General features: G+C 37.3%; 1 protein-coding gene across 3 annotated transcripts; it reads left to right on the top strand.

The window, feature by feature from the left end:
• Positions 1-1095: 1095 nt before the first annotated feature.
• LOC105137640 (ABC transporter B family member 25, mitochondrial-like) lies at positions 1096-12409 on the top strand. Of its 3 annotated transcripts, XR_844625.1 has the most exons (20): positions 1096-1999; positions 2083-2515; positions 2614-2675; positions 2788-2831; positions 2963-3065; positions 3315-3422; positions 3878-3961; positions 4155-4215; positions 5315-5460; positions 5559-5675; positions 6013-6098; positions 7346-7434; positions 7885-7940; positions 8181-8261; positions 8386-8451; positions 8535-8627; positions 9396-9460; positions 10075-10210; positions 10934-11304; positions 11865-12409. XR_844625.1 is itself a non-coding variant. In XM_011043448.1 (19 exons), the coding sequence occupies exons 1-19, from the start codon at positions 1658-1660 to the stop codon at positions 11075-11077; spliced, it is 2316 nt and encodes a 771-aa protein (XP_011041750.1). In that variant the 5' UTR covers positions 1096-1657; the 3' UTR covers positions 11078-11649. The 3 variants fall into 3 exon arrangements, 2 of the variants coding, with proteins under 2 accessions (XP_011041750.1, XP_011041751.1); XM_011043448.1 differs by lacking the exon at positions 11865-12409 and having other exon boundaries at positions 10934-11649; XM_011043449.1 differs by lacking the exon at positions 11865-12409 and having other exon boundaries at positions 1950-2028; positions 2210-2515; positions 10934-11649.
• The last annotated feature ends 1079 nt before the right edge of the window (positions 12410-13488 follow it).

A 13488-nucleotide genomic window follows, 5' to 3' on the forward strand; every position in this document is an offset into this window, starting at 1 on the left:
AGCAAAACAAATTCACAAGCAATGCCAGTCATTCTAGAGAAACACAAGTGAGAAAAAATATATCAACCTCAGTCTAAAGTTGGTGCCTCAGCTGAACACAATGCAGTCTCTTCTGCTACGAGGAGGCACTCCCAGAATGCACGATCACCTCTAACTTGCCAATAACTTTATCCATTAAAAGAATTAATTAATGGACCTTAAAAGATGAAATTGCCTTTGATGGTGATGAAATTAACCCAAAGAAAAATAGTGTGAAAATACCAAAAGACCTCTAAACGCCTAGTTTGATTTTTTTTTTATACCAAGAGGATTGTCATTATTGTTTCAGAAGCATTGCTTGACATGGCAAATGATGGTTTGCTGGAAAACGAACTGGCAACTTGCAGGGTTCAATCATTCTGAGACTTCACTGATTGCGATATGAAACTGTGGATGCATGGTGAAATTAAGCTTAGAACATTAAGAACTGGCAACTAAATGATTGGTGAATAATCAGTCCAAAACAAAGCTTACCAATTTCCACGTTCAGCAATGACTCTAGCATTAGGGCGGAGAGTTGGCAGCAGAGCTAGAAACTGTAGTTCTTCCTTGGATAAAACCTGTACATGAGGCATGCATAAACATGTCTGAATGAGGGTTTTTTTTTTTTTATCGATTTTAAGGCTTCCTGTGCTTTTTGACCACCTTATTACTTCTTACAGGGCAAACAGGATGAACTTCGGTAAGGGTGGTCTCAGGATGCCCGAGGCCACAAGCAGTGATGTCAAGGAAATAGTAGCTCTGACGGATGAGGCGATTTAGATAAAATGCCAATGGCTTTGTGCTCCTCCACATCTCACAGCCATTGCCCTGGATCGAGTATTAAGTGACTGTTCGGTGCGTTATAAACTAGGTCTATATCAAAAATATATCTGAATTGAAAAAACATTAATTTAATAATTTTAATATATTAAAATAGAAAAATATCTTACAAAACAATTAATTTTAATATGTTTTCAAAAAAAAAAAAGCAATTAGAACAATATTTGCACGCGATAACAAACACAGTAAATCAGCCACCTATTCCTATCCCACTACATTTCACCACCATCCCCGCAGTTGCTGCCTTACTGCTATTGTTATGGCCAAATCCCTGAAGCATAACACTCCTGTTTCCCACCATTACGCTAATCCTCGAGGAGCAGTTGCTTAAGGAGTGCTGCTGTTTGTGGTGGAGATAGATAAAGGGTGGTGGTCTCCCATATTGTTGCAGGCTGCAGGTAGTTGCCATTCTGCCTCTGCTTTGGAAGCCCTTACCAAGAAAATACTTAGTAAATGGAGGTGTAGAAATTATTGACAACAGATTTAATTTCATGTGTCTTTGAGTGAGTGAACACGACAAGAGCATGGATTGGAAGTGCTGTAACGTAAGTGTACGGCCCCACATTTCACAACTACGCAACGGCAGTTGCGGTTGACTTTTTTTCTCTTTGGGGAAGAAGGGAGGGAGGGGCTCGGCTTGTCAGTAGATTCTGAAATGTGAGCGAGCATATCGAGAAGAATCTAAGCCAACCGTATAAGTGCATTCGCTCCCTTCATTAAAATTATATTAAATTACCAAGGACACAGAAACTGAGAGCAATCCCGATCCCTACCCCTACCCCAATCCCTATCCAGCATGTTAGCGACGGCGGTAACAGTGGCTTCGGCATCTAATAAGTGCTTTAAGGCTCATAACAACCTCCACCTCCTTCGCCATCACCACTCTAATTATTACAAATACAAGAATAATAATAAAAATCCTCTCTTATTTCTATGCTGCCTCAACCATTCCCTCCCCAATCATCATCACACCCGAAGATGCCGCCTCCTTCTTGGGCCGAGCAGCACCGACAGCAGCACTGCTCTTCACGCCAGTTTCCCCTTCCTATCCAACACATCATACTCCACTCCTCCCTCATGGAATCCCAATGCTTTCCTATCCAGTCCCTCCTCCTCCTCGACTCCTTTCCGGCCGCCGGTTTGTCTTTTCACCCCCTCTCAATATCTGTTCGTAATTCACTATTATATATTTATTTATTATTAATTTTGTTACAAAAACAGAACTCAATGCTCAATGGCCACGCTTTCTTCTCAACCTCAGCTCCAAAGGATAAAGACGATGATGATGCTGCCAACAAAGCTTCATCATCGTCGTCGATTACGACTCCTGCTATTGCTCATAAATCAGACCAGCAACTTGCTGACATGAAAATCTTACGGACTCTGGCCAGTTATTTATGGATGAAAGATAACCCTGAATTTCGCTTAAGGGTGCTTCTGGCCCTTGGTTTCCTTTTGGTTGCTAAGGTTTTGAATGTTCAAGTCCCTTTTCTTTTTAAGCTGGCTGTCGACTGGTTGACTGTTGCTACAGGCAATGCTACTGCTCTTGCTTCTTTCACCGGTGCTAATTCCACTTTCCTTGCTCTCTTTGCTACCCCTGCTTCTGTTCTCATTGGTTATGGCATTGCGCGCTGTGGATCCTCTGCTTTCAATGGTAACTTACTGCGACTAACACGATTGCTTACTCATTACACTTGACAAGTTTGTATCTTTTATCCTTTCCTCTCATATTTGCAATTGTATTTTTGCCAGAATTGAGGACCGCTGTGTTCTCTAAAGTAGCTCTGAGGACAATCCGAACTGTGTCTGGGAAGGTTAATCAATGCTTCTACCTATTCTGGGTCTTATTTGTGGATGTGTCTGTTTTCTTTGTTCTGATTTAAAAATTTAATGTACATGTTTTTTTTTTTCCTTTTGAAATTGCAGGTTTTTTCACATTTGCATGAGCTTGACCTCCGTTTTCATCTTAGGTATTTGCTTCCTCAAACCGATGATGCTACATCATAGAAAAGCCCTTCCTTTCCGTCATTTATATAGGCAGCATTTAATAGTTTATTCGTGACATTCTGTTACGTATCTCGTTTGATCACTGTCTTTCCAGTCGAGAAACTGGCGGGTTAAGTAGAATAATTGATCGTGGTAGCCGAGCAATAAACTTCATCCTCTCATCTATGGTATTCAATGTTGTACCAACCATTTTAGAGGTACGAACATCTTCTGGAATTTTTTCCTTTTGTGTCACATGACTTTTTTAATATGTTGGATTTAGTTAAACATGCTGACATCCCTGGTAAACAATATACCAATCTTTTGTGGAATTCCTGATACCTGTCTGTAATGAAACTCTTCAGTTTCTTGGCATAACCTGTTAGAAGTTTAGTTGCATTTACCTGTACAATTGCTTCCTTGTTTCTGAACATTTTCATACCGATTTTTATCATGCATCTTTCCAGATATCTATGGTTTCGAGTATACTGGCATACAAATTTGGAGCCCCTTTTGCATTGATCACTTCTCTCTCAGTCGCTGCATATGTTACTTTCACGTTGTCTGTGACACAGGTAATATATCTTATTCCAGTTCTTTGCTACCACCATGCACATGGGTTCTTAAATAGATAGGTTCAAATTTAGAGCCCCTTTTGTGTTGATCACTTCACTCTCAGTTGCTGCATATGTTACTTTCACATTGTCTGTGACACGGGTAATATATCTTCTTCCAATTCTTTGTTGCCACCATGCACATGGGTTATGAAATAGATATTGCACTGATTGATCACTTCCAATTCACATTCTTCCAATTCTCACCTCTTAATTGATCATTTCTTCTTCCACAATCATCTTTCTGCATGAATTTTGAGAATGTGCTGTGGTGGTATCCTTTGTCATTTTCTTTCACGCTACTGATTGTGATCGCATGTAGTAGCTCTATGATCTGTTCCTCGAAACTTTTTCATAAATTAGCAAGAGTGTTTTTGTTGATCACATTTTCATGAAATTTTTCATGTCATGTCCAGTGGAGAACCAAGTTCAGGAAGGCCATGAATAAAGCTGATAATGATGCTAGTACGAAGGCAATTGATTCCCTTATCAATTATGAGGTGGGTTTATGTTGCCTCCTTTTTTTAGTATTTTTTCCTGCTTACGTACTGCTTAACTCTGGTGCATCTTTTTTCTAATGCTTTTCTTTCTATCTGTTATTTGATGCCTCATTTACTGTGCTGCTACCAATTTCTTTCCACCGTAAAGGCTTCTGCTTATCTTGCTTTTTTCTTTTTTCCCTGCTTTCACCAGACTGTCAAATATTTCAACAATGAAGCTTATGAAGCTGAGCAATATGATGAGTACTTAAAGAGTGAGTAGTTGGAGCATTATAGTTGTTAACTACTTCTTTAATGTTAAATCTGATACAAACCTGCCACTGCTAGGAATAAATTAACACATTGATGACCCATAGAAACATAAAAAAGACAATCATGATGTGGCATTGCTAGAATGAGATGTTAATTGGCACTGATCTGCATTATAGTCAATCGTGTTTTTCATATATATATTGTGCTGGGTGAGGGCTGATAGAGAGGCCAAATGATCAACTTACAAATCCTGCAAGCATTTTTTTTTTTTGTGCTTGCATTCAAAGTATCTCTCAGCCCAGAAGTTGTTAGATGAGGTTTGAGTACATGGTTTTTATATACTCTCTAACCCACAATAAGTGACAGCCATTTAGTTCTAAAACTTGCAAAAGCTTACCATTATCTTGTGTTGAAATTTTTAATTAAAGAGGGTGTGGGTGGTAGGATTTGAACTCTTAACCACTTGATTAAGAAGGCTTTAACACCATGCTAAAGAACCACTCGATGCAAGAGCTTAAATTGTTAGGTGAGTTCAAGTAATGGTTTTATATTATACTCTCAAGCACATGCCTGAAAATGTGGCTATGAACTAACCTTCAGGCACCTAGCAACACTCATATGGTGAGAAGTTGAACCTTGACTCAGCTCGGGACTGAGTTATAGTTTGCAAGTAACTGAAATGGTTTGTTTGTTACTGCAGTTAATGGCATCACCGCATCTTACTATTCTTAACATAACCTTTTTCCTGTTTAGAAAGTTTCTATATTTGGATTTATGTATTGTTTATGTTTCTACTTGATCTTTGAATAACTTCATTATCATTAATGCCTGTGAAGGCATCCTGTGACAAGCACTTTTCTTTTTGTTATTTCTGCTTCATTCTTTTATTGATGTTTTCTCTGATTATCTTGGCCTGCAAGCCAAGCGAGTCAATTTCATCACAATCTCATCTATAATTAAAGGATATGGTACTCTAGATGCTTGACTCTATATGTTATACCATACTACTTTTCTGAACTCAAGCATCGCTTTTAATCAGTCTCTTCTTGTGTTTATATCTGCTTTTTTCTCTCTCAATTTCATACTAATGCTCTCTTTCAGGGTACGAAGATGCTGCCTTAAAAACATCGCAAAGTCTTGCTTTTTTGAATTTTGGCCAAAATGTGATTTTTAGCGCAGCTCTGTCAACAGCTATGGTTTTATGTTCACATGGAATTACGAATGGCCAGATGACTGTTGGTGATTTGGTAAAGCTTCTTTATAAAAGAAAAATTATTAAAAGGCTCTACTATCTCATGTGATTAACTGATGGTCATACAAATTATGTATGAATGTGAAAACACAGGTTATGGTAAATGGACTCCTCTTCCAGCTCTCCCTTCCACTTAATTTCCTTGGCAGTGTTTACCGTGAGACAATACAGAGTCTTGTTGACATGAAGTCAATGTTTGAATTACTCGAGGTATTTTTTCAAGGAACTCTGAAGTTTCTTGGAACTCGGGAGTCAATCTAGCATTTCTTTTTTTTTTTTCACTCTTTACAATTCCATTATCTTATTCCAGTTTGTGAAGCAACTTGACAATTTCTGAACATACCCTCATAAAGCATGGTAGAATAGCAAAAGCAAAAGAAACAAAAAATGCACCATTTTTATTTTATTACATTTTCATTTGTAACACTATAGTTCACGGATTTGATTGTTGATCCAAATGATTTTTCCTTTTTTTTTTAAAAAAAAAAAAAAACTGCTTCCTTGTGGACCTGGTTTATGAAGTACTTTGTTTCATACATTTCTGCAGGAGAAACCTGATATTAGAGATAAAGATGATGCCAAACCTCTAATGTTAAAGGGAGGTGGCATTCAATTTGACAATGTACACTTCAGGTATGATGATGGTTCCTTCTTTGTTGAAATTTGTTTGACATCAGCTAGTCTCAATTTCTTATATAAAGTTGAGTTGTTATTTCCATTGTCACAATTATTTTGAATAAGCTGTCAAATTCTTGCATTTAGCAAGTCTGTTTCCTGAAGTCGTTGCTATCCAAAATTAGTTCCACTACTGGCTCTGATATTGATTTTACTTTAGTATAGGTTTTCTTTTCCCAGTTTCTAATTGGGATCATTATATTGCTTTAGTAATCTGCGGTGCTGGTCTGCCTGTACCTGGATGACCTTATAAAAAAATAAAATTCTTGTTCTTGTATCATATAAAGAATGGCTTTTGTGGCAACCCAGCTGTTGAAATCATTCAGGTTTAGTGTTTGATGAGCTGATATAGATTTTTGCTGCCTGTTTCCTACCTGAAGACCAGAATTTGATCTAGTGGTGGTAAACTCTGAATGTTCGAGGACTCTAACTCCAAAGCAAGCTTAAATGTTCGCCAGTGAAAGCTAGTTGATGTAATGAAATTTTTAATCACACAATACAGAAGGAAGTCTAGGTTTGAAGGCTGGAAATATTTTTCTTTTATTTCCATAGAAAATCTCATTTTATTACAGTTTAGATTTTCTTTTGGTATGGTCCAGAAATCAGATTTCAATTCCTTCAAGAGCTAAAGTCCTTCATTTCCAACTCTTGACAATTAAGCTACAAAGAGAGACAGAGAAAACAAAATCATAACTGAATAGATTACTTATCAGATGACATCCTGAAAAGTGGAGGCTTTGCTTTCTTTCTTTCCTGAGAAGAAAACCAATGTTTCAAGGTTCATAGAGTTGAGCAGTTTCAGAATCTCAACTTTCATTTGTATTCTTTTATCCCTAATTGTAACATATTTCCTTTAACATATCCACACTTATACTATATATCAGTCATCCTTTATCATCCATGGAGACTTGAAGATCTCCAGAGGAATTTCAATTCATTGTTGTCCTTGAACTATCTTTGTAGTCAATTCAATCCCTCCTTCCTGTCCTCAACCCTCTGTACGTGTGCAGGCCAATTGTTATTTTGGATCCATTTGCAGTTAAACAGTATAATTGGTTTGACAGATTAGTGACTTGGATTATACGTTTGTTGTTTGATTGTGGTTAGATTTGAAATTGAATATTGTACTATTATCCATGTGTGAATATTTGATGATTTGTTGATTATTAATTGCTCATCCACTGGACATATTAAACTCGTGACAGCTACTTGGCAGAAAGAAAAATTCTTGAAGGTGTAACTTTTTCTGTACCAGCTGGAAAAAGTGTGGCTATTGTTGGAACAAGTGGTAGTGGTAAGGTTTTCGTTTGTTTTGGATTTCTTACTATGATGGGCTACTTGTGTTTGTGACCATTTTTGTTAGAATAGTTCTCTAATGTGGAATTTATGTTTCACTTTCTTCATTTATTAATCTTTTCAAAGATGATGCATAGTTCTGATATCTCATATGGATGATATTTACTCATGATGTGATGTTCTGTAGGATGTATCCTGGGCTGGGATAAAAATATCATGGTAATCTGTAGGGTGAAACGAAGGGCTGAGATAAAAATATCATAGTAATCTAGAAACATGTTTTTCTCCATTTGTGTTATAATACGCAATTATTGTTATAAATTTATATTATGCAACCAAGGAAGTTCATTTACATGTGCTGGAATTAAATGACAATCTATTACCCGTTTAAGGAATGCTTTTTCCCTTGATTAAACTGCTAATTTATTTCAAATGTATCTGTCTGCAGGCAAGTCAACCATTCTTAGATTACTCTTCAGGCTTTTCGACACTATTTCTGGAAGTGTAAGTACTGATTCCTCCATAGCTATTGCCATGTGGTCCTACAGATCTTCCGCTCCCACAATTGATATTTTCCTCTGAGATAAGTTCTGATGAACAATTGAAACAAAGGCCTATTTGTTGTTTCACTTCTTCCTCCCAGTCTTTCTGGAACTTTTTTGTTTGATCCATAACAATACTGTTGATTCCAATTGAAACTCTTCCCTATTCTTGGTTTGGAAATTGGCATTTTCTCCTTGGCAGATACAAATTGATGGTCAGGATATAAGGGATGTAACACTGGATAGTTTGCGGAGGTCTATTGGTTGTGTCCCACAAGACACAGTATGTTTTCTTGAGCAATTTAGCTGTCCATGTTGTTTTAATGACCCATATTAATCAGGTCTCCCTTGTGAGATCTTGCAAGTTGTAATGTTGACGAGCTGAACTACTTTTGTTTGACATACAGGTACTTTTCAATGACACAATATTTCACAACATTCATTATGGTCGTCTTTCAGCAACAAGAGAGGAAGTGTGTATTTTCCTTCAGATTTGAAATTATTCATGATTTATGACACTTATTACTTCTTCACTTACCATTATTTATAACCTCAGGTCTATGATGCTGCCCAACATGCTGCAATCCATGACACTGTCATGAACTTCCCTGATAAATATTCTACAATAGTAGGAGAACGAGGGCTCAAGGTAAGAGATCTACTGCTATGAACTAAAGAAATTTTCTATTTGAAATGGCCATAGGAGTCCTAACTTCAAGACCTTGGATGGAATTCTGTTTTATGATCCAAATATTATTATACCCACCAAAAGCGAACTGAGAACATAAAAAGACTATGAGTTTCTGCTAGATGATCTTTTCATTTTCACTCCATCCTGTATTTTCCTGGCTCATCCTTTTGATGAAATTGCGTGGGTTAGGCTAAGATGGTCTACTTTTTGATCCATGCCACTCTAAACCTTGTGGATCCATTGCCCTCCAGTTGTGTCTTAATCCATTTGGAGAGAGTGTGTGATTTGTGTATACCATATGGGTTTTTTTTTCCCAGTTGCATGAAGCAAGAGCAGCCAGAAAAGAAAGGAAAGTTGAGAATATGGTTCTCAGATGTTATGTCATTCAATTGTGTGAGCTGCAATGCATCTACATATATGTAATAACTGCTAACCATCATGCTATAAATTAATAGTAAAAAGTTGGTGTTGGCTGCTAAGTGGATGCTTCGTTATTTCATATCTCCTTGATTGGGATAGTGACTCCATAAAGTACACAGGTAGATAGCGTTAACACTAACAAATGTGTTGAAATTTCATGGCAGAATAACTCTATAAATTGTGGATAGTTTAGGAATCTACTTGGAACACAAAGTGCTTCATAATTAAATGAAATTAAACAATTGTGTTTGTAGTTTTCTATTCCTGGGAATATTGACTGTTTATAATGAGAGTTTTTCCATCCAGTTAAGTGGTGGTGAGAAGCAGCGTGTAGCTTTGGCCCGTGCATTTTTGAAAGCCGCTCCTATCCTGTAAGAACTCCATCCTTGCTTATCAATATGCATCCATACATTATATCGAGTTAGTTATTCCATTTCACCAAATCTTAAAGAATGCTGTTGAATTAATATTTCTGTCTATTCAAGATACCTAATTTTTCTATTTTGGTCTTACATTAGTGTGCATTTAACAATTACATTTAGTGCCCAACAAAATGGAGTGACCATATGATTTTCATTGTAAACCACAACTGGTCTTATAGTTCTTATATAGAGTTTTCAAATGATATTGTCCACTGCTTCTGTAAATTAAGAAGATTTTTTTTTTTTTTGTGCTTTATGTTCTTTTCAAGTTTGTGTTAGTAAACTTATTCTCAACCAGCATAACAATGTCTAAAAACACTGATGATCAATTTTGCCCGTTCCAGTGTCCAGTATCTAAATTCTAGTTTAAATGCTGCTGTATGTGCCCCTGCAATTTCTGAACCTGGCCAAAAGACAATGGTCACATCTAATAACTTAAACGATTTGTTGTGTTGAACTAAATCAACATAAACAACACTGCAGACATAAGCAGATGAAATATCAGCTCTTTTTTCTCTCAGTCACCTATGCCTAATGAACTTTGTCTCGTTTGATTTCCTTAGGCTATGTGATGAAGCTACAAGTGCGCTTGACAGCACCACTGAAGCAGAGATTCTAAATGCATTGAAATCATTATCCAGCAATCGAACTTCAGTTTTCATTGCCCATAGGCTTACAACTGCCATGCAGTGTGATGAGGTGAGCATTCTTGGAAACCATGTTTCCTTCATTCTTTTATGTTTTTAAACTTTTAGGGTCCTGCTTCAGAATATTTATTAACTTGTTTAGATCATGCCCATGGTCTTACTCACTTAAATTTCATGCTTCCGCTATTGCCTGTCTTTACTTCAATTTCAGGCTCTCTTTCCACTTTCATCAGCAGGAAGTTTGTTACATCTTGTTTCCTTTTCTTTTTAAGCAAAATAATAGGCATTCCTTTTACTCCCTTAGATCTGTGGGACACAAATGCACTTGCATTGTTAAAGCAGTCCCCTGTTGGTTCTGTATGAAATTGCATAAGATCTTGTAGTTCATGGGAGTTTCAACCTGTTTAGTTTTTGCATTGAATGCTTTAACTTGGATTGGAGCATGAGTAAAGTGACAATTTGCATTGCTGCTGATGTAAACCTCCATGCAATACGTATTTGTTGATTGTGAAATATGTTGATCTGCTAGTGAAGTTAGGTGTTAAAGAAGCATTTGGGAAGTTTGAAACAGCCTTATAAGGCGTGGCTTCTTCATCTTAGCTTTTTTATTGGAAGCTCTAACATACAACGTCCTATTTAACTTAGTTCTGAGTTCTCTAAGATTATAATGCTCTGTGTGCATCGTCATTATTCTTTCTCTATATTATTCTCTTACCTGCCCTCTACTGTCAATATGTACTCATACTTTCCTGGCCATTAAAATATGATTTTCCAGATAATAGTTCTGGAGAATGGTAAAGTGGTTGAACAGGGACCCCATGAAGTTCTATTGACCAGGGCAGGTAGATACGCGCAGCTCTGGGCACAGCAAAATAGCACAGTGGATGCCCTTGATTCAGCCATTAAATTGGAGGCATAGATGTTGCAATCTTCCCTTGACCATACAAAGCTTGAAGTTGTTCAGCTGCCAATGTTGTTGACCTCCTACGAAATGCAACCTTCTTGTACAAGACCAACTGATGGTTGTCGTCTGTTGGTTCCATCATCATAATGAACGACCAAAGGGATAATATCTGTTACATCTTAGAAGAAAAGAAAGAAAGCAATACCATTTGATGGATGAAGACAATTTCAACTGAGATTATGGTGAGATATGCAAACCTACATAACTTGGTCAATCAAATGCATGAAAAGTCACCCAAAAACTGTAGATCTGATTTCTCCCAATGTCAAAAGGATGTCTTATCTTTGGTCCTTGGGTTGGGTGGCATTGAATTGCTGATGATGAGTGAAATTTGTTCCGTTATTTTCTGTTGTATAGTTATCACACCAAATGATTTACAAGTTTTGGACTCTCAGGTTTTTTCAGGAGATGCTCTAAAGTTTTTTGGAATTCCATGTATGCAGTATTTGTTTTTGTTTTCAATTGCATGCACTGATGAACTCTTTAGAGCCATGTCCTTCAACCTTCTATTACATCATTAAGTTAAGTTTTTGAGTTTCCATATACTCGTCACATATAAAACCCGTACAAGCAGAAAACTATTGACAAAGTAGGCCTAGTTGCACATTAGCACTTGCATACACAATAAGTTGTGATTTGCAGTGATATAACATGATGTGCATGGTTAGCATTCTCTGTGACTGTCATGCTGCTTTGCTCCTCATACTTCATTTGACTGTACTGATTCAACTTTACGTTTCAGAATCTATTCAAGCTTACCTTACAAACTTTGTCGTATCGATGAAGACAGAACGTAACGCGTTGGCACTGTGCCAAATGTGTTAAGAATCTTATGTTAAACCAAAATGGGAGTTACATGCTCTGGAATCACCGTACAGTTGTCAAATTGATTGATCCACATTACGCTAACCCTATCACCGACAAGGTGCCTGATATCTTGATTTATATGGAGAGTAGTGTTGGTGTCGAGTCTGTGGATTTAGTCCATCAAATTCTCAAAAGATCATTTTAGGTAACAGGGCTGCTTTAAAGGAAGAAGCAATAGATATCTAGCTAGTTTTGGAAGATATCCTGCTATTGTGAGTCTTAGCTGCTTTCATTTCCTTGCTGTTGGTAAGAGTTGATTTGGTTATTTGTTGTTGTGTACCTTCTTTGTACTCAACCCGTGCATTGTTTGTACACCATGATTCACTTCTTTTTACAGATTTGTGCATTCTTCAAAATAATTGTTATATTACAAGCTGATTGATAAGTTGAGGTGACATGGGCAGCTTTCAGTTTGGTTGTATCTCTCGTTTTGCGAGTGTTGATGCTCCTGGAGCTTCGTTTTTTTTGGCTTGAATTTGTTCAGGTCAATCAGTTGGTACATGTATTTGTGATTGAAAGTGCAAAAGAAAATGGATTGAAAAAAAATAAAAAAAATAAAACAGAGAGATTGAAATGAAGCATGCATGAAAACGTAAAGAGACAGTTGAACATGTAAATTGCAACTGAAATCTGGAATTGCATGTCAGCCTTTAGCCATTAAGTTTTTGTTATTTTCTTCTGATAAGAAGAGGGGCATCAATCAGCTCTTATTTTTCTTTAGTCTTTACGTTATAACATATCTCCTTCTTTCTGAAAAGAGAGGGGAAATCAATATACTCTTGTCCATGGCAGAAATAATTTCCTGTCGCTGTTGTGAAACCGAAAAAACTAATATGAATGCAGCAATTAGTGGGAGTGGGAGAGACCATGCACAAAATATGAAAAAGATCAGCTGATATAAACACTGATTAGCCTCAAACTGGGCAAATGATCGATGAATAGTAGGAAGTCTAGATCAGTTGTGCTTGTAATGCAATGAATTTGAATAGGGGTTAAGGGGGCATGCAAGACTAGACGAAGAATGCTGAAAGAGGAGGGAACAGGTCAGATTTATGGGCTCGTGCATGGACAAACCAGAAGGAGTGCAAGAATATGGGCTTTGGAGGAGAAAGCACGCCAACTCTCCCTCCAAAGACGGACTCATAAGCCACCGCCATCACCATCAGCATTAGAAAGTAATCAGAAGAAAAGGAGGGGCCCCAAACGCAAAAGCCTCCTCCTATACATGGGCGTTAATCCTGGTGCTCCCCCCATGAACCAGAAGGTCCGTCTGCCCCCCTTCTTTGCTGTTTCTTTTAAGAAGAATATTTTGCTTACTAACTTATCTGTCCTTCGTATTAAAAAAAATATTATTTACCTATGATAAAAATTAACGTGGTGCTATTTGATTGGATTGGGCACCCTTGCCATCTGTCCCATATAGATGTTTGGGCAAATGGCTATGGCCTGATCGAGGCCCTTTCGTGAATTAAAAGTTCTTAAAGACGATGTAAGGCCGA

This window comes from Populus euphratica, unplaced genomic scaffold (genome assembly GCF_000495115.2).
Source record: "Populus euphratica unplaced genomic scaffold, PopEup_1.0 scaffold69.1, whole genome shotgun sequence".
NCBI classification, from domain to species: Eukaryota; Viridiplantae; Streptophyta; class Magnoliopsida; order Malpighiales; family Salicaceae; genus Populus; species Populus euphratica.